Genomic DNA, 22,062 nt, shown 5'->3' on the forward strand with positions numbered 1-22,062 from the left:
ACTAAATAATACGTAATCTTCCAAAAAGAAAAAGTATTTAAGACAGCTTTAATTCTACAATCAATCCCGCTAAAACCAAGTGCAGACGGAGGGATTTTACATTCTTTGAGGGAGTGGGGGTTAATGAGGAGCTTTTTAGCTACCCTTTAAAACGGGGGGGGGGGGGTCTCCTCCAACCTTTGACAACTTTAAGCCTGGTGGACTTCAACTCCCAGAATTCCCCAGCCAGCTTGGGAATTCTGGGAGTTGAAGTCCGCCAGGCTTAAAGTTGCCAAGATTGGAGACCCCCTCTCTGCTTTAAAGGAAGATGGCCTACTGCTGAATGAGCTTGTTCTGTCATGCATGACTGCAGGAGACTGTGTTGAGGGCACCCTACAGCATTCCCTCAAATCATAGCGAGCATCCAGGAAGTTCAATGTACGGTATTCAGCACAGCTAAGTGACCTGTTTATGACCTGAAGGGATGCTTTAGACCAGGGGTCTCCAACCTTGGTCCCTTTAAGACTTGTGGACTTCAACTCCCAGAGTTCCTCAGCCAGCTTTGCTGGCTGAGGACTCTGGGAGTTGAAGTCCACAAGTCTTAAAGGGACCAAGGTTGGAGACCCCTGCTTTAGACCAGGTAAGCAAGCTGCCCAGTTTTTCCTAGCCAGTTTTACATTCTACATCGGAGTGCAGCGTGTCAGATGGACCTCTGTATGTCTAGAGGCAAAACCATCATGCTTTGGCATCTGACTCTACCCCATGGCTAGTAGATCTCATGCCTTCAGCAGATAGAGCACCCACAACCCCGAGGACTGCCCACCCAGCCTTTCCCAACCAGGTACTTTCCAGATGTGTTGGACTTTCATGTCCAAAGGCCACAATTGCCTTTGGATTATGGGGAACTAGAGTTCAACGCATCTGAAGGGCATTACATTATGGGAAAATTGCAGTCTGGAATGAACATTCACACCCTTCTTGGAAGATGAATGAATATTTAAAGTGTTTTCTGCCATAGAAAAAGGACTGCACTAAAGAAAAATGACGTTTCTCCAGAAATGAATTTGGCCGTCATTCAATGAAAAATACTACTTTCATTATAAGGGGAAGGTTTTGGGACAGGAGCCCCCCTCAATGAAGATACATACAAACGACACATACAGCAGCATCCAAATTCAAGAAGTCGGTTTGTTTCTCAAGAAGTACCATCTCCAGTTCTCTCTTTGCGAGCTTTGATCATCTCCTTGGGGGCTTGCTTCCTCTCAGTGACCAAACCCAACCAAAACATCAAGTCAATGAACCATGTGGTTGGGTTGAACTTCAAGCCAAGCTCGCTGGCTGAATAATCAAATGGAAAGGTATGGTGGTAATTATGGAAACCTTCTCCTGAAAAACAGAACCCGGTAGAAATGAAAAGTAGGGTCAAAGATGGAGAAGGGAAAAAAGTAGAATATAGCGTCAACAAGCAGAGACAGTAGACGTTTGAATGGAGGAACGGCTATTATTTTCATTATTTTGACCAACCAAAGGATTTTAAGAGCTACATCCTGTAATTAAGTATTTTGGACAGGGTGTCCAAAATGAAATATTCCAACAAGCCAATGTCTTGATTTCTTGTTCCCTTTACTTCTGTTTTCCGCTTATGTTGGATGATTAGATTTTATCCTCTCAAAATGGGAACTACCCAGTGATGGCATTCAGCCGGTTCTATCTGGTTTGGACGAACCCGTAGCAGCGGCTGCAGAAGGCTCCTCCCACCAGTCCGGATGTAATCACATCCCATTTATCCACGTTTTTGACACTCTGCGCATGTGTGGAAGGCCCTGCACATGCGCGGAGGCGCGCACGCTCACATTTGCGAACTGGTAGCGAAGGTAAGTGAATACTACCCCTGGAATTGTCGGCCATCCTCGGCTTACAACAGTTCATTTAGTGACCATTCAAAGTTACAATGTCACTGAAAAAAAAAAAAGACTTATGCCGGTTTTTCACATTTATGAACGTTGCAATATCCCCAGGGTCATGTGATTTACATTTAGATGGTTTCAACATCCCGGGGTCATGTGATCCCCTTTGGTGACCTTCTGACAAGCAAAGTCAGAAGGTCCGCGGTGTGGCTCAGGCTGCAAGAAGCCTGTTATTAAAACATAGCAGCCTGCAATTACTGCAGGTTCAAGCCCCACCAGGCCCAAGGTTGACTCAGCCTTCCATCCTTTATAAGGTAGGTAAAATGAGGACCCAGATTGTTGGGGGGGCAATAAGTTGACTTTGTAAATATACAAATAGAATGAGACTATTGCCTTACATACTGTAAGCCGCCCTGAGTCTTCGGAGAAGGGCGGGATATAAATGTAAACAAAAAAAAAAAAAAGTCAACGGGGAAGCCAGATTTACTTAACAACTGAGTTACTGATTTAACAACTGCAATGATTCACTTAACAAATGTGGGAAGAAAAGTCATTAAGTGGGACAAATTCACTTAACAAATTTCTCATTTAAGAACATATATTTTGGGCTCAATTTTGGTCGTAAGTGAGGGAGTACCTGTATTATATTTCTTAAGAGCTTTGGGGAAGCTCCTACATAACTATCTAAAACTCACCTCTGACAGTGCTTAGAATGCCTGCCATATTCCATGAGTCAGCAGGGTTATTGCCACTTTAAGACCGAGGATGAGTCAGCAGGGTTATTGCCACTTTAAGACCGAGGATGAGTCAGCAGGGTTATTGCCACTTTAAGACTGAGGATGAGTCAGCAGGGTTATTGCCACTTTAAGAAGATGTCTATATAGAGGAGGCCATGAGAGGGCATGTCTCTCTTTCCCTGTGTATCACTCTCCTTGTTGTGTTCTATCTGCATTGTAGTTCTCCGTGTAGAGTTGAAGAATGATTGCTTGCCTGGTATGTGCCTACCACATGTATGTATGTATATAGAAGTCTTGTATATAAACCACTAATATGATTTGGTTGTTTATTTGTACCCTATGACTATTAGACCCCTTGCAATTTGCATACCGAGCAAATAGATCAACAGATGATGCTGTTAATATGGCTCTGCACTACATCCTACAACATCTTGAGTCTCCAAAGACCTATGCAAGGGTCCTTTTTGTAGACTTTAGTTCAGCATTCAATACCATCATTCCAGACATTCTTCTAACTAAGCTAAACCAGCTACAGGTACCGGAACAGACTTGTAAGTGGATCACAAGCTTCCTAACAAACAGGAAGCAGCAGGTGAAGCTAAGCAAGATCACATCAAATACCTGTACAATTAGCACAGGGGCCCCCCAAGGCTGTGTGCTCTCCCCACTTCTTTTCTCTCTGTATACCAATGACTGCATCTCCAATGATCCATTTGTTAAGCTACTGAAGTTCGCAGATGACACAACAGTGATTGGTCTCATTCGAGACAATGACGAATCCGCATATAGACGAGAGGTCGAACGACTAGCCTTGTGGTGCAACCAAAACAATCTGGAACTGAACACACTCAAAACCGTAGAAATGGTGGTAGACTTTAGGAAAACCCTTCCATACTTCCACCTCTCACAATACTTGACAACACAGTATCAACAGTAGAAACCTTCAAATTTCTGGGTTCTATCATATCGCAAGATCTCAAATGGACAGCTAACATCAAAAACATCATTAAAAAAGGACAACAAAGAATGTTCTTTCTGCGCCAACTCAGTAAGCTCAAACTGCCCAAGGAGCTGCTGATCCAGTTCTACAGAGGAATTATTGAGTCTGTCATTTGCACCTCTATAACTGTCTGGTTCGGTTCTGCAACCCAACAAGAAAAACACAGACTTCAGAGGATAATTAGAACTGCAGAAAAAATAATTGCTACCAACTTGCCTTCCATTGAGGACCTGTATACTGCACGAATCAAGAAGAGAGCTGTGAAAATATTTGCAGATCCCTCGCATCCTGGACATAAACTGTTTCAACTCCTACCCTCAAAACGACGCTATAGAGCACTGCACACCAGAACAACTAGACACAAGAACAGTTTTTTCCCGAAGGCCATCACTCTGCTAAACAAATAATTCCCTCAACACTGTCAGACTATTTACTGAATCTGCACTACTATTAATCGTTTCATAGTTCCCATCACCAATCTCTTTCCACTTATGACTGTATGACTATAACTTGTTGCTGGCAATCCTTATGATTTATATTGATATATTGATCATCAATTGTGTTGTAAATGTTGTACCTTGATGAACGTATCTTTTCTTTTATGTACACTGAGAGCATATGCACCAAGACAAATTCCTTGTGTGTCCAATCACACTTGGCCAATAAAATTCTATTCTATTCTATTCTATTCTATTGTTGTACATTATGATTCTTGATGAGTGTATCTTGTCTTTTTATGTACACTGACATCATATGCAAAGACAAATTCCTTGTGTGTCCAATCACGCTTGGTCAATAAAGAATTGAATTCCATTCCATTCCATTCCATTCCATTCCAGTCCAGTCCAGTCCAGTCCAGTCCAGTCCATTCCATTCCATTCCATTCCATTCTATTCTATTCTATTCTATTCTATTCTATTCTATTCTATTCAATGCTAAAAGGGAGGGGGAATTGCTGTCATTTTGTATACTAGTGGCTTACTCTGTCAGTGTTGGCGGAAATGATCTTGGGGATTCCTTGGTTAGGCTGTTGCTTATTGTTAGCTTGTTTGTTTGAGTTGGTAGTTCCTTGATTGGGGTTTTGTTCACTTCTTGATTGTTGGTCTATTTGGTTAACCTTGGTGTTAATCTGGGTGTTGATTCCTGGCAAGGAGCTGTTTAATTTCTCACCCATACCAGAAATTCCTAATATTATCTGCCTTTGGAGATTTCATAAGACACCCATAAAAAAGAAGAACTTTGATCTCACCATCACAGCCGCCATTTTCTTTTTCACCACAACCTGTGGACCAGGGGTGGGATTCAAAAATTTTAGCAACTGGTTCTCTGCCCAGTTGCTGGGTGGGCCTGGCCTACTTGGCCTCCTGCACCATGGCAGTGGGGAGGGGTGTTTTCACCCTCCACATGCTCCGGAGGCTTTCCTCGGGTCTCCGGGAGGGCAAAAACGGCCTTCCCTGGGCTCCAGAGACCCTACGGAGGCTGGAAACTGCCTATTTTCAGAGCAGGAGGCCTGTTTTTCACCCTCCCAGAGCCTCTGTGTGGGCACTGCTCTTATCTGGCATCCAAAATGGGCCGCATGGAGACTCCTGGGAGAGGCGTGGCAGGGTGGCCGGGGCTAGCCAGTCCTTGCAACTACCGGTTAGGCGAACCGGATGTAAAATTAACATCTGGTTCGCTTGAACCGGTCCGAACCGGCTGAATCCCACCCCTGCTGTGGACATCCCTGACCCTAAAGCATCATTAAAGCAGTCTGGAGAAAAGCAACCTCAAGGCCACCCTTCCCGAAACTAGGCGAACCAATTCTTGGCAACTCACCGATAGCTCCGAAAGTGACAAAGCCATTCTGCCGAGGGTTGATGTTTTTGTCATAGGGCCTGTTTCCATACATGTGAGCCACGCTATTGACCAACCAAGCAACGTTGAGGGAGACGGTGTAGCGGAGAATAGAAGCCAAGAAGTATGAATTCCATATGCTCTCGCCCCAGAAATGCCAAGGCACGATAGTAGGAATGACAAAACACATCAACACAACAGAACTTTTATAGTACCTGTGAAGAAAGAAAGAAGAACATAGGGATGACTGGATTATACGAGGCAATATTTCCCCTAACCATGATTCCAGAGGAGTCAAGTGAGAAGGAAAGATAATGAGAGATAGGTTGTCAATAGATGATGATCAAAGGCCTGGACACCAAACCATACAGCAACAGCAATAGCACTTAGACTTACCGTATATACCACTTTACAGTGCTTCGCAGCCCTCTCTAAGCGGTTTACAGAGTCAGCCTATTGCCCCCAACAATCTGGGTCCTCAGTTTACCCACCTCAGAAGGATGGGTCAACCTTGAGCCCGGTGAGATTTGAACTGCCAAATTGCAGGCAGCCGGCAGTCAGCAGAAATAGCCTGCAGTACTGCACTCTACCCACTGCACCATCGCGGCTCATATGAAGAGCAGCTGAAGGTTTTAGCTAGTCTAAAGAAAAGAAGAATTAGGGGTGACATGATAACAGTATTCCAGTATTTGAGAGGTTGTCACAAAGAGGAGGGGGTCAAATTATTCTCCAAAGCAACCTGAGGGCAGGACAAGAAACAATGGATGGAAACTAATCAAGGAGAGAAGCAACCTGGAATTAAGGAGAAATTTTTTAACAGCGAGGGCAATTAACCAGTAGAACAATTTGCCTTCAGAAATTATAGGTGCTTCATCACTGGAGGTTTTTAAGAAGACACCGGACAGTCACTGGTCTGAAATGGTATAAGGCAATGATGGCTAACCTTTTCTGGATCAAGTGCCCAAAGTGCGTGCGAATCCCCTAAATGCAATGCATGTGCAGCCCCCGCGCATACACCCCGCCCCATGCATGCGCGCATGACCTGCCCCACACGCAACCCCCTACACCGCAGAGACCCAAAGACCAGGTGGCCGGCGGGAGGTCCGTGCATGTGCAGAGGAGCTAAACTGGGCCGACAGCTCGTGTGCCATCAGAGAGGGGGCTGCGTGCTACCTCTGGCACGTGTGCCATAGGTTCACCATCACGGGTATAAGGTCTCCTGCTTGAGCAGTGGGCTGGACTAGAAGACCTCCAAGGTCTCTTCCAGCTCTATTCTGATTCAAATCTCTACCCAAGTCTGCTGCCATTTTCGCAATTAGCATGAGAAGGTTTTAACAGATTAACAGAGTTGGAAGGGACTCCCCACCCATGCAGGAGACTTTATACCATTTGTGACAAATGGCAGTCCAGTTTCTCCTTGAAAGCTTCCAGGGATGAAGCTCCCACTACTTCTGAAGGCAACTTCTGTTCCATGGGTTGATTGTTCTCACTGACAGAAAATTTCTCCTTATTTCTAGGTTGAATCTCTCCTTGATCAGTTTCCATCCATTATTCCTTGTCTGGCCTTCAGGTGCATTTCCTTGACACCTGTAAACTTTTGATTATTAATAATCTCTTCAGTTGATTTTCTTTATCTCTGCTCACCGAGAAATAAAAAGAATATTCTAACTTCCAGCTGGGGGGGGGAAAAAAGAGACTTTTTTCAGTTAACATTGCTAGATAAAATGTTTCAGCTAGGGAATCTATTAAAACGTCTGTCCTTTGCCTCCTGTACCACCTCAAAATATTTATCTTTCTGTAAGCTGCTGTGAACTGCACCCTTATCATTCAGGGCATTGTGTGCGTGGGGGGTACAAGAGTCGGTTTCTTTCTCTGCAACCATTCCTCTTGAAGTAATTGTAAGTTTGCCAAGATTTCTTTCCCTTCAGTGCAGAAGTTTGGAAAGCGTTTTATGCCCTACTCCCCCAAGAGATAAAATTCAACCCGAGTTTCTCACACCTGATCATGTTCCCCTTCCTTCCGCTGTGATCATGTTTTCTTTCTTTTTAACGGGAACAAAGAAGCTTTCCTTCTGGTTCCAAAAAACAACAACAACAACAACAGCACACAACCCGACAAATTCCCATGGCGTAGCAAGTTGCAGCATAAGCATTCATGGCTTGTTCACTAAAAACGTATTGATCTTTACGGTGTTGTAAGATTCTTCATCCTTCACTGAAGGGAGCCATAAGGCTGTCTTGCTGAAAATTCCTCATTTTAGCCCGGAAACCTCTGGAAACCAGGGTCCCTTCCTTGCCCAATGCTTTCTCCATTTTTCGGGACCATCTTGCTCTCCATGGTTCAAATCCAGTCTCTCAACCACTGAAGTGTTGCTGCTCCTTTCAGCCCACTTAGACTACTTCATGGGGTTGTGGCCAGGGGTGGGCTTCAGATCCTTTAGCAACAGATTCACTGCCCTGTTGCTGGGTGGGCGTGGCCATGGTGGGCGTGGCCTAGTCAGCCACCTGCACCACGGTGGGGTGGGGATGGGCATTTTTCGCCCTGCCCAGGCTCTGGAGGCTTTCCACAAGCCTCCAGGAGGGCAAAAACTGCCTCCCCTTGGCTCTGGAGGCCAGAAACAGACCCGTTTCTGAACTTCCAGAACCTCCGGTAGGCCCAATTTTGCCTCCCAGACCCTCTGTGTGGCCCCTGCACTTATCTGGAATGATGAACAGACTCCGGAGAGGAGCAGGGTAGGGTGGGAGGGGAGGGGAGGGGTAGATGTGGCCAGCCAGTGGTGGTATTTGGGGATTTGCCGAACCCTGGCAATCGTTAGCTAGAGGATCGCCCGAACCCTGCTGAACCCCCAGGAGCCCACCCCTGGTTGTGGCTATGGGGATAAAAACCCCTGGTGAAAATATGAGACATCAGTGTATCCAAGAAATGAATAAAAGGGCAGTTTGGGGTTTGTTTTAAGTCTTAACGGGGGTGGGATTAATAATAGAAGCATTGCACAATTCACTGTGTTTGAAGGGAGATCGGTCTGAGCCCTTTCTTTCTAAAAGCTTCTTTTAAAATGTTTTAAATCCATTTTTAATGCTTTAAATGTGTGTGTGTGTGTGTTGTTGTTGTTGTTGTTTTTCTTCCATGCTGGGATATTCTTAAAAGCTGCTTTTCAGCCTGATTGGTGGTTTCTTTTGTTATTCAGGTCTATTCATTTCATTCTTTCCTTTCCCTTTTCTTTTGAAGTAAGACTCAGGTGAGAAACAAAGTAGGAATTGTGGCTAAATCAAGTTGTTCCCAGCAGTATTAGTGACTGATTATTTCAGTCAGAGATCAATGCACCTGTAAGGTCCTTAGAATTAGAAATCTTTCCCCAAAAAATTCAGCAAGTCAACTATCGCCGTAGTTTTTCAGACTGGCTAATCATCATGGACAAAGTCATTTATTTATGCAGGAATTGATCCCAATCCCCAATTGTGTGTCATTATTTATAAGAGAGCTATACAGTTTTTCCACGAATGTGGGATTGTGCTTTCCAGTAGCTTTGTGCTCAACTCAGTGCAGTAATTAATGTATTGTGGCCACCATAACAATCCAATAAATGGCATTGTTTGTTAAATTCATAAATCCTCTCCTTCGTGGACTTGCACCTCTGAAAAACCACTAATGCAACTAAAAAGATAAGCAGATTAACAGAGCTGGAAGGGACCTTATAGGTCATCTAGTCCAACCCCCCGCCCACACAGGAGACCCTACACCATTTTTGACAAATGGCAGTCCAGTCTTTTCTTGAAACTTCCAGGGATGAAGCTCCCACAACTTCTGAAGGCAACTTCTGTTCCATTGGTGGATTGTTCTCACTGTCAGAAAAATTCTCCTCATTTCTAGGTTGAATCTCCCCTTGTTCAGTTTCCATCCATTATTCCTTCTCTGGCCTTCAGGTACTTTGGAAAATAGCATGACCCTCTCCTCTCTGTGGCAGTCCCTCAAATATTGGAACACTGCTATCATGTCTCCCCTGGTCCTTCTCTTCACTAGACTAGCCATGCCCAGTTCCTGTAACCATTTTTCATATGTTTTAGTCTCCAGTCCCCTAATCATCCCGGTTGCTCTTCTCTGCACTGTTTCTAGAGTCTCAACATCTTTGTTATAGTGTGGTGACCAAAACTGAATGCAGTACTCTAGATATGGTCTTACTAGGGCTTTATAGAGTGATATTAGTATCTAACTTGATCTTGATTGTATCCCTCTGTTAATGCAATTTAGGATTGCATTGGCTTTTTTGGCTGCCACTGCACACTACTGGCTCATATTTAGCTGGTTGTCCACTAAGACTTCAAGATCCCTCTCACAGTCACTGCTCTTGACTTGAAGACCTACTATGATGGACCACCAGTGTATCTCCAGCTTTACTCGTGTTTACCATTATCACTCACTTTCTCTGAAAGGTCACCACCGGATCCTCCAATAAATCACTGAAATCCAGTTTTCTTCCTTTCTCAATGACATCACGATGCTTCCGAACAAAGAGCCAGCCGATATGGGAGAAAAAGAACCCCCGCTGAGCATTATGCGGGTCAGCATCCGTCTCCGAGTATTTGTGATGCACCCGGTGATCTCGGGCCCACTCAAAAATATCATTCTGCACAAAACAGAAGGAGAAAAATTAAGCGTCATGGTTTTGTGGACCTCGCTTGCCCATGTTGTGTTTTTAAGCAACAGCATTGTCTGTGGAGATTGGAGTGGGTGTGGTGGACTAGAGGTGTAGCTCTCGTCTTGCAATCAGGAGGCTGTGAGTTCGATCCTAGGTACTCTGGTGGCTCAACAGACTAATGCAGTCTGTTATTAACAGCAGCTGCTTGCAATTACTGCAGGTTCAAGCCCCACTAGGCCTAAGGTTGACTCAGCCTTCCATCCTTTATAAGGTAGATAAAATGAGGACCCAGATTGTTGGGGCAATAAGTTGACTTTGTATATAATATACAAATGGATGAAGACTATTGCTTGACATAGTGTAAGCCGCCCTGAGTCTTCGGAGAAGGGCGGGATATAAATGCAAATAAAAAAAAATTTGTTTTCTCTCTGGACACAATGGGAATATATCTGCTGAACAAAACTCCGCATTGGCAACAGGAAGGGCATCTGGCCATTAAAACACTCTGCTATCTCCATTCAGTTGCCCAGACTCCACCCACAAAGGGGTTATGGGGTCATTAAATGAAGATGATAATTGTTTCTGGAGATTCTCAGTCATCCAGGTCACGGTTGTCTCAATGATGCTTTTTCAAAAAGCAGCTGGACTTCCTTTGTTTTTCCTCGAGGACGTTTCGCTCCTCATCCAAGAAGCTTCTTCACTTTTGAAGAACGAGAAGCAAAACATCTTCCAAGAAAAACAAAGGAAGTCCACTTGCCTTTTGAAAAAGCACCTTTGGGACAAGCCACAGCATTGTTTGCTCTGTCAGAAAAACAACTGTTTGTGTCAAGTACTATCAAGGATAGCAGCTGGCTTAGTTTCCAAAGCAAATTTCCCTCTGGCTATTTTGTTGCTTCTACCTCCTCTGAGACTTCAGAGGTATTTTTACCTCATCCACCTGAGCTTCTAGAAGGAGAGCAGGTGGGCTTATTTTTAACATAATAAATACTGTAGCAGGTGCAGACATCTCTCACCCTATAGCCAGCGGTGGGATTCAAACATTTTAGCAAATGGTTCTCTGCCCAGTTGCTGGGTGGGTGTGGCCATAGTGGGCAAGGCCTACTCAGCCTCCTGCACCATAGCGGGGCGGGGGGGGCGTTTTCGCCCTCCCCAAGCTCCAGAAGCTTTCCTTGAGCCTCCGGGAGGGCGAAAACAGCCTCCCCCGGGCTCCGGAGGCCCTCCAGAGGCCGAAAACAGGCCCATTTCCAAACTTCCGGAATTTCCGGGAGGTCCATTGTTCACCCTCCCAGAGCCTCCGTGCGGGCGCTGCACTTATCTGGCATCCAAAATGGGCTGCCTAGAGACTCCTGGGGGAGGAGGGGCGGGGGGGGGGGGAAACCAGTCCTTGCAACTACCGGTTTGACGAACCAGATGTAAAATTAGCATCCGGTTCACCCGAACTGGTCTGAACTGGCTGAATCCCACCCCTGCCTATAGCCTATGTCACTTCAAATACTACTCTGTTGTAGAGCCAAGAAACCAGCTACTGGGTTTTTCTTCAGTGGGGCTTCTAAGATTTACTTGGATAATAAAAACTGGGAAATAAATAATTCTGCAAAGCAAATTGCTGGTTGACCAGGGCCCTATACAATCCAAAGTAATGTCTGCTCAGGATTAAACTGGATAAGCAATCCCTTTATTTATATACATTTTTTTCTTCCTTTGCACCCACTTTCTCTCAGTCGCATACTATAATTATCATTTACAACACGGGTGTCAAACACGTCGCGTCACATTGCCGCCACATGATGTTTCGTGACATTTTTCCCATTCATGGAGTTGGGTTAGGTTTTGTTTTTTTTAATTACATTTATATCCCGCCCTTCTCCGAAGACTCAGGGCGGCTTACAGTGTATAAGGCAATAATCTCATTCTATTGAGACATACCTCTCACAGGTATGGCCTGTGTATGATGCATCCAGCCCACGGGCCGCCATTTTGACATCTCTGGTTTATAACAGTCTTGTCGACAATAGCAGTAGCTCCTTATGAGCTTGATTCCAGCACAAGACATATTTCAATTATGGACAATAGCATACCTGAAGAGCAGTATTACCTCTTCTCAGACCATAAGCAGCCCCATCCATTGTGCCTTTGCCCCTTACAGCTAGGGTGTCAAACTACGTCAACTTCCGGACCTTCGAACCTTCCGTCGCGAGCTCAAGACACATTTATTCATCTGTGCAGGACTGGCTTAGATTTTAAATTTTACAGGGGTTTTAAATTGATTTTAATATTTATATTTCTATTTTTAATAATAGGGCATTGGAATAAGTTTTTTAAAGATTATTTTAATTTTGTATATTGATGTTTTATATGCCTGTGAACCGCCCTGAGTCCTTCGGGAGATAGGGCGGTATATAAATTTAAATAATAAATAAATAAATAAATAAACTGTATTTCTGGAGAGCCAGATTAGCATTGTACTTGTCCTCCATGGGCCAGCTGGGGGGAGGGAGGAGACATTTTGGATGGCAGGGTGCTGCAGCAGGCCATCCAGGCCGAAAACGGGCTGCACGGGGGTCACCTGCAGCTGCCAGCACCCCATTTTGGCCAGCAGGGTGCTTCAGGAGGTCATTCAGGCTTAAAATAGGCTTGAGGAGGCCGCCCGTGGGCTCCCCCTCATAGCCTGTTTTTACTAGCGGAGGCACTGCCTTAGCTATTTCCAGGCCGGTCCCGCAGACCGGATCTAAGCATCCTTCGGGCCAGATCCGGCCTGCGGGCCTTGAGTTTGACACCCCTGCCTTACAGGATGGAAGCATTAATGTACAGGTGGTCCTCAATTTACGACCACAATTGAGACTGGAATTTCTATCGCTAAACAAGGTAGTTGTTAAGTGTCCAGTTGTAGGAGAAGGAGAGGCAGAGCCTGGGGGTGGAGTCAAGAAAGAAATTAGCCTGGAATCATTAGGTTCTGACAAGCAGTGTAAGCCCAACCCTTCTTGAATTCCGCTGGCTCTTATCCAGTGCCAGTTTAGTTCAGTTGACTAAATTCTTGTTTATTGGCATGAGCAATAAATCAGCTAAAATGGAACTTAACGTGGTCTTGATCAGTCTTGAAATCCAATTTTTTTTACTACTGGTTCTGTGTGTGTGGCTTGATGGGCATGGTGTGGCTTGGTGGGTGTGGCTTGGTGGGCGTGGCAGAGGAAGGTTCCTGCAAAATCCCCATTCCCTCCCCACTTCTGGGGGAAGGTTCCTGCAAAATCCCCATTCCCTCCCCACTTCTGGGGGAAGGATACTGCAAAATCCCCATTCCCTCCCTACTCCAGAGGGAAGGATATTGCAAAATCTCCATTCCTACCCCAGTCTGGTAGGGTGATATTTGAGGTGGTATTTGCCGGTTGAGGTGGTATTTGCCGGTTCTCTGAACTGCTCAAAATTTCCGCTACCTGTTCTCCAGAACCTGTAGGAACCTGATGGATTTCACCCCGGTCTTGATGCTTCATGCCCGACAGTTGCACCTGATTTTACAATATTTTTTGCCACTGTTATGAATCTCAGTCACTGTGGTTGTTAAGTGAACCCCTGGCATAAAGGCTGGGGAATTCTGGGAGTTGAACTCCACAGGTCTTCAAGTTGCCAAGGTTGGCCACTTCAACCTTACACGATTGCTTAAGAAAAGTTCAAGTGCTATGTGAATCGATTCTCAATACCCACCTGAAATGCCATCGAATTGGCTGCAGCCAAAAATATTCGCAGAGGCAGTCTGGCTTTGTAAGATCTGTGACTCCACAAGCGATGGGCACCCGCTGTCACACCCAGGGCACACACCAGGAAACATATGTATGCTGAAAACATGATGGAACAATGAAAGAAGGAGATGTTATGAAAGCACCAAACCTCTGTGTGGTTATTAAACTACAGCTAATACTATCAAAGGGCTTAGTGGGTAGGATGCTGTGCTTGTCGATCGAAAGGTCGGCAGTTCAGCGGTTCGAATCCCTAGTGCCGCCTAATGGGGTGAGCTCCCGTTACATGTCCCAGCTTCTACCAACCTAGCAGTTCGAAAGCAAGTAGAAAAATAGGGACCACCTTTGGTGGGAAGGTAAGAGCGTTCCGTGTGCCTTTGGCGTTTAGTCATCCCGGCCACATGACTATGGAGATGTCTTCGGACAGCGCTGGATCTTCAGCTTTGAAACGGAGATGAGCACCGCCCCCTAGAGTCGGGAACGACTAGCACATGTGTGCGAGGGGAACCTTTACCTTTACTATAATACTATCAATGCCTCTGTAGCAGGGGTGTCAAACTTGATTTCATTGAAGGCCACATCAGGGTTGTGTTTGACCTTGGGTGGGATGGGGGGGGCGTGCCAGGGGGCAGGGCCGTCTTGGCGTCACTCATTTTGGGGGTGCCTCTGATGGCCAGAGTGCTCTGCCAGCAAAAAACGTGCTTATTAGCTCCGTTTTCGGCTAGGCTGGCCTCCTGCAATTCTCTGCCAGTGAAAACAGAACTTGTGAGGGCCCCCATGCCCCATAGGCCAGATCTAAGCACCCAGTGGGCCAGATCCGGCCTCTGGGCTTTGAGTTTGACACCCCTGCTCTATAGCCACAGCACATAATCCTTGGCTGACATTTCTAATTTAACACATTTAGCCTACTGGGTTGTCATAAAAATGTAGAACCTGGCAACCTCTCACAGAGGGCTTAAAATGTAGACAGTTTCACCTCTCATTAGCCATGTTTTCTTCCTCCACTTGCTAGAAAATTCTCCCTGCCCACGGTTTCTCCCCTTAACGGAGGCAGCAAAGATGGATGCTTTAAAGCAGGATTGTTTCTTGACTCGCCTAGAAATGTCCACCCACAAGACGTTTCCTCTTTCTGAACAAGCAACACAATTGCCACGGTGGCAATTCACAATGCAGCTATGCCTTTCTGTAATGAAGATCTATCTCATAATATTGTATAGGTGGTTCTCGGCTTAGAACCACAACCGAGCTCAATATCCCCCTGTTGTCAAGCGGGTCAATTCAGTGGGTTTTATCCCATTTTTATGACGTTTCTTGCCACAGTTCCTAAGTGAACGGCTTCCGTTGTTAAGTTAATAAAACAGTTGTAAAGGGAATCTGGATTCCCGGTCGACTTTGATTTGTCAGCGACAGAAGGTTTGAGCTCAGTTGTGGTTGTAAGTTGAAGGACTATCTGTATTCCCCCAGTTTCTTTGCATGTACATCAGGGGTGTCAAACTCAATTTCATTGAGGGATGCATCAGGGTTGTGTTTGACCTTGGGGGGCTGGGGGGGGCATGGCCAGGGGGGGCGTGCCCAGCATGACATTCATGTCAGGAATGCCTGTGGCGGCCCGAGCACTCTGCCAGTGAAAATGGACTCCTGAGCTACATTTTCGGCTGGGATGGCCTCCTACAACCTTCTGCCAGCGAAAACGGAGCTCAGGGGGGCCATGCACGGCCCTCCCGAGCGCCATTTTTGCTGGCAGAGGCACCATGGCCCTGTCCTTCGCTGTTTCCAGGGCAGCCCCGCATGTCAGATCTAAGCACCCTGCTGGCCAGATGTGGCCCCTGGGCCTTGAGTTTGACATTCCTAATGTACACTGCCAAGCAATCCTACAGCATATCTGCTAACAATGGTGGCACTTTCAAAGATGCATTCATTTTGCCACTGAGAAATTGCTGGTGGAGAAATAGGAGATTTCTCGGTATCACAGATATCCAGCTAACCACAGTTCTGCTTTCAGCTGGAACTCCGTAAAACCTGTTCTTCCAGAGAGCTAGACAAAGCATTAAAACAGCCCTTCTCTTGTGCATAACCTTTGCTGCAACTTTACTGTTTAAAATTCATTTTATAACCCATTGGGACCAGATATTTGAGTTTTAGTTTCACAGGCACAAGAAAGGGGCCATTTTTCCTTCTAAAGCTTAACGAATTCTAATGCTTTTCGAGTCCTCGGTAATTGTGAAGGATAGCCAGCTTTCTGCTCAAAGACATTTTTTAATTCACTCGTCTCCCTCTGCAATTAAGTTTTGGGTTTGGCAACCCAGCCATGCTGCATTAAATCAAAGTCATTTCGCTGCGTTGTTACTGTTATGTATTAACAGTTGTGCCTTTAAATATTTGGGCGGGAAATCAGCACGTTGCTGATTGGACGAAGCCTCCAGCAGAACTGTATAAAAGGAGAGGTTTTTCCCCCAGCCTGTCGCTGGGTTCACCCTATATTAAAGAGCTGTTGTCACTACCCTGGTCTCCAGCCTCGTTACTCCCCGAACTTAACATTGGCGACGAAGGTGGGATTTCGAGGCTAAGGAGAACCAGAACCGAGCTGAAGCACGCTAGTCCCGAACCCAGCAAACTCAGGGCAGAAACGCGGAAATGGCAAACACGCCACCCGCACTGCATAACCCGGCAAGGAGAAATGGGAACATATATGACCCGCTTCAAAGCTTTCTAGAAGCCAACGAACTACAGGGGATCCCTGATAACCGCAAGCGGGCTTACTTCCTAAGCCATTGCGGGCCGGAGGTAATCGAGATTGCGGAAGCCCTGGCAGAGCCAACGCCGATACAATCGGTATCGTGGCCGACTCTGCAGACTTTGCTGAAGAACCATTTCGCACCGACGCCGTCCAAATACGTGCAGCGGTTTGAATTGGAGAACGTAGACAGATGGAGGGCGAGTCCATCGGTGACTACATGGCCGCCTTAAGAAGAGCGTCCAAGGACTGCGGATACCGAGACTTAGACGAAGTGCTACTCGAGCAACTCATCCGAGGGGTCAAGGACATCCGCCTACGGCGACGACTGCTAGCCAGGAGCAACCTGACACTAGCCACCGCTCTGGACGAGGCCAGAGCACACGAAATGTCTACTAAAGCAGCAGAGACTCTGCAAAAGCCTCTTCAATCCAAGACGAGCGCAAAGCCAACGCCAGTACACCAGGAGGAGATTCAGTCCGAATCCGAAGGTGAGGGCGAGGATGAGGAAGGGGTCTGCCGGACCGAGGCGACACTGAGGACCGTGACGAGTGCGGAAGCTGCGGAGGGCAGCATCAGCGCCAACGCTGCAGGTTTAAAGACGCAACATGCCGGTGTGGGAAGAAAGGACACTTAGCTCAGGTTTGCAGAGCGGCCCAACCTTCCCGCCGAAAATTCAAATCGGCCAATCAAAACGCGGAACCGGAAAGGCGGCCCGCGATTGGTTCAAACAAGAAAGGCGCGAAGTCTAACCAAACGACTGTCATTATAGGCCGCTACCAACCAAAGTGGAAAAGAAGATTTTCACAAAGCCCAAGATCGAGGGAGTACGGTGCAGGCTTGAAGTAGACACGGGATCAGCGATCACCATCATGTCCTGGGACACCCTGGCGACGTCGCTGCCGTCCGTCGCGAAGCGCCATCTGCAAGCACAGCGGCTACGAGTGCACGACTACCAGGGGAATCGCATCCCTGTTCGAGGGACCACCTCCGTCCGAGTCGAGTACGGCCCTCACAAAAAGACCCTGCCCATCACGATCGTCGGAGGAACTCTGCCCAGTCTGTTGGGACTAGACTGGTTTCGTGCCCTGGGCATGGGAGTGACTGGCATCTACAGAAGTGACTGCAATTTGAAAGACATTCTCTTTAACGAGTTCGAAGATGTCTTCAAGGACTGCCTGGGCAAGTACAAGGGGACCCCTATTTCCTTCAACTTAGACCCCCAGGTAGCCCCCATTAGGCTTAAGGCGAGGAGAGTCCCTTTTGCCCTAAAACCAAAATTGATAAGGAGCTGGACAAGCTCATAAATCAGGGATTTTGGTGCCAGTCGATCACGCAAAGTGGGAGACGCCAATCGTCACCCCATCAAATCGGACGGGTCAATTAGAATTTGCGCTGACTACAAGGCGACGCTTAACAAAGCCTTACAGAAAAGCTGCAGGTTCCCGTGGTGCAACATTTATTGCACTCCTTGGGGCAAGGGCAAGTCTTTGCAAAGTTAGACTTGGCCCAAGCCTACCAACAACTGCCAGTAGACGCCCGCACAGTCAAGCCCAAACGATTGTGACGCACAGGGGGCATTCAAGTGCACCGATTGCAATTTGGGGTTAGTGTGGCACCAGGGCTGTTCCAAAACCTGATGGAACGACTACTGCAAGGGCTCCCAGGGTAGTTCCTACTGATGATGTCCTAATTTCAGGGGAAAACATGGAGGAATTGGGGGAGCGGTTAAGAAAGGTCTTGAGCATTTTCCGGACAGCCGGATTAAAAGTCAAGACAAATAAATGTCAGATAGGGGTCGAATCGGTCGATTTCTTGGGCTACCGGATAGACAAGAAAGGAATTCACCCTACTGAGAGCAAAGTTAAGGCAATTAGGAAGGCTCCAGCGCCCAAAAACAAAGCAGAGCTGCAGGCATTCCTGGATTGGTTAATTTTACGCGGTCTTTTGAAGAACAAAGCAACTGCTATGGAACCGCTGCATAGGCTCTTAGGGAAAAATACTGTTTGGTCTTGGGGAAAGTCAGAAAATAGGGCTTTTGAAGCAGTAAAGAACCTGCTCTCAAGTGATAGCCTGCTCATCCAATATCACGACTCACTACCCTAGTGCTGGTTTATCGTCCCTTATGGGGTGGGGCTGTACTCAGCCATAGACTTCAAACGGCACAGAAGCCCCTATAGCGTTCTACTCTAGAACGATGTCCTCCCCAGAGAGGAACTACAGCCAATTAGACAAAGAAGCATTAGCCATTGTATCAGGGGTCAAAAAATTCCATGAGTATGTCTTTGGGCGGAATTTTGAAATCGTGACTGACCACAGACCGTTACTGGGATTACTGGCTGGCGATCGCCAACGCCTGTGGCACTTTCGCCACGCTTGACTCGATGGACTATATTTTAGCCGCTTACTCATACAAGCTGCAGCATCGACCGGGAAAGAAGTGGGCATGCAGACGCATTGAGCCGATGCCCACTGCCAGGGGCGATCAAGACCCCACTCCGGGACACCCATCCTCCTTATTGACTCGTTGACTCTGGCCCAGTCACATCAAAGGAAGTGGCTCGGCATCATACCGACATTGTGTTAAGGACTGTACTCGGTTGGGTACAGAGAGGGTGCGCGGGCTTAACGGTTCAAAGAATTTGTTAAGAAACGTGATGAGCTCTCGGCTCAAGGGGTGCCTGTTATGGGGTGATCGTGTAATAATTCCTGTTAAGTTAAGGGCAAGGTATTGGACCTCCTCCACGAGGGTCACCCAGGCATCGTAAGGATGAAGGGGTTAGCTAGAAGCTATGTATGGTGGCCACTCATGGACGCAGAGATTGCTGAGAGGGTAGGGAAATGCCAAGCTTGCCAAGAGTCCAGACCGCTACCCCCAACAGCCCCAGTCAGAGAATGGGAAAAGCCCCAAGGGCCTTGGTCAAGAATCCACATTGACTTTGCTGGCCCCTTTCACGCCAAACGTTCCTAGTGGTGGTGGACGATTTTCCAAATGGTTAGAGATCATACTTATGAAGTCCACCACAGCCGAAGCAGTAATCGCAACCCTGCGCCACCTATTCGCAACTCACGGGTTGCCGGACACTCTGGTGTCCGACAATGGGCCCCAATTCACGGCAGCCCAGTTTGAAGAGTACCTGGCAGAGGAAGGCATCCGACATGCCCTCTCTGCACCTTTCCACCCCGCGCCGAATGGTTTTGCAGAGCGTTCCGTCCGGAGCGCTAAGGAGGCATTGTCCAGGCTCAAGCCAGGTGACTGGCAAACAAAATAGACTTTTTCCTAGCTGCCCAGCACAGAACCCCAAGCACAGCCACTGGGAAAAGCCCAGCCGAATTGCTAATGGGACGAAAACTCCGTGCCCACTTGATCGCTTGAACCCCATTACACACCCGAGGGTTACAAGGGGAGCTAGAAAAACAAGGAAATGAGCATAGGCGACCGGTGTGGGCCCGAAACTATGGGGACGGCCCTAGTTGGCTCGCAGGACAAGTAACAAGAGTAACAGGGCCAAAATCGACGTGGTAGAGCTACCAGACAACCGAATGTGGCGGCGCCACATAGATCAGTTAAGGAAACGAATAACTGACCAAACCAACCAACAGAGACAGGTAATGACCAATACCACTTTGAATCCACAGCTGACAATGACCCGGGAGGCGCAAGACTTAGCTGAGGTCCCAGAGTTCCAGCGACGCCATCAGGTCCCCGAGGGAAACAGCAAGGAAAATTCCAAAATTAATCCAAGGCCGGATGGCCAAGAAAAGAGTCGGCCAATAATCCAGAGCCCGATGGCCAGAGAAAGAGCTGGGAGGAGAAAACAGCCCCTCCGACCAGCTCAAACAGCACCCAGTGGGCCATATCCGGCTTCTGGGCTTTGAGTTTGACACCCCTGCTCTATAGCCACAGCACATAATCCTTGGCTGACATTTCTAATTTAACACATTTAGCCTACTGGGTTGTCATAAAAATGTAGAACCTGGCAACCTCTCACAGAGGGCTTAAAATGTAGACAGTTTCACCTCTCATTAGCCATGTTTTCTTCCTCCACTTGCTAGAAAATTCTCCCTGCCCACGGTTTCTCCCCTTAACGGAGGCAGCAAAGATGGATGCTTTAAAGCAGGATTGTTTCTTGACTCGCCTAGAAATGTCCACCCACAAGACGTTTCCTCTTTCTGAACAAGCAACACAATTGCCACGGTGGCAATTCACAATGCAGCTATGCCTTTCTGTAATGAAGATCTATCTCATAATATTGTATAGGTGGTTCTCGGCTTAGAACCACAACCGAGCTCAATATCCCCCTGTTGTCAAGCGGGTCAATTCAGTGGGTTTTATCCCATTTTTATGACGTTTCTTGCCACAGTTCCTAAGTGAACGGCTTCCGTTGTTAAGTTAATAAAACAGTTGTAAAGGGAATCTGGATTCCCGGTCGACTTTGATTTGTCAGCGACAGAAGGTTTGAGCTCAGTTGTGGTTGTAAGTTGAAGGACTATCTGTATTCCCCCAGTTTCTTTGCATGTACATCAGGGGTGTCAAACTCAATTTCATTGAGGGATGCATCAGGGTTGTGTTTGACCTTGGGGGGCTGGGGGGGGCATGGCCAGGGGGGGCGTGCCCAGCATGACATTCATGTCAGGAATGCCTGTGGCGGCCCGAGCACTCTGCCAGTGAAAATGGACTCCTGAGCTACATTTTCGGCTGGGATGGCCTCCTACAACCTTCTGCCAGCGAAAACGGAGCTCAGGGGGGCCATGCACGGCCCTCCCGAGCGCCATTTTTGCTGGCAGAGGCACCATGGCCCTGTCCTTCGCTGTTTCCAGGGCAGCCCCGCATGTCAGATCTAAGCACCCTGCTGGCCAGATGTGGCCCCTGGGCCTTGAGTTTGACATTCCTAATGTACACTGCCAAGCAATCCTACAGCATATCTGCTAACAATGGTGGCACTTTCAAAGATGCATTCATTTTGCCACTGAGAAATTGCTGGTGGAGAAATAGGAGATTTCTATCACAGATATCCAGCTAACCACAGTTCTGCTTTCAGCTGGAACTCCGTAAAACCTGTTCTTCCAGAGAGCTAGACAAAGCATTAAAACAGCCCTTCTCTTGTGCATAACCTTTGCTGCAACTTTACTGTTTAAAATTCATTTTATAACCCATTGGGACCAGATATTTGAGTTTTAGTTTCACAGGCACAAGAAAGGGGCCATTTTTCCTTCTAAAGCTTAACGAATTCTAATGCTTTTCGAGTCCTCGGTAATTGTGAAGGATAGCCAGCTTTCTGCTCAAAGACATTTTTTAATTCACTCGTCTCCCTCTGCAATTAAGTTTTGGGTTTGGCAACCCAGCCATGCTGCATTAAATCAAAGTCATTTCGCTGCGTTGTTACCCTATGCTGATTTCAGGATCAAGGAGATTATTTTATATAAAGCATGAAAACATCTCAAAGAACTCTGAACAAGAGAAGGAGGATATTTTAACCCAGAAAAACAGAAACGTTTTTTTCC

General features: G+C 46.9%; 1 protein-coding gene across 1 annotated transcript in view; it reads right to left on the reverse strand.

Moving 5' to 3' along the window:
• Positions 1-645: 645 nt before the first annotated feature.
• The window catches only part of SCD5 (stearoyl-CoA desaturase 5), a 50,415-nt gene continuing 28,998 nt past the window's right edge, over positions 646-22,062 (reverse strand). Inside the window, exons 2-5 of the mRNA XM_058192984.1 lie at positions 13,792-13,922; positions 9,875-10,080; positions 5,439-5,671; positions 646-1,365 (exon numbers count right to left, since the gene is read on the reverse strand). Of these exons, the coding sequence (XP_058048967.1) occupies positions 1,175-1,365; positions 5,439-5,671; positions 9,875-10,080; positions 13,792-13,922 (761 nt within the window). The 3' untranslated portion in view covers positions 646-1,174. The remainder of the gene's footprint in view (positions 1,366-5,438; positions 5,672-9,874; positions 10,081-13,791; positions 13,923-22,062) is intronic.

Source organism: Ahaetulla prasina, chromosome 8, assembly GCF_028640845.1.
Source record: "Ahaetulla prasina isolate Xishuangbanna chromosome 8, ASM2864084v1, whole genome shotgun sequence".
NCBI classification, from domain to species: Eukaryota; Metazoa; Chordata; class Lepidosauria; order Squamata; family Colubridae; genus Ahaetulla; species Ahaetulla prasina.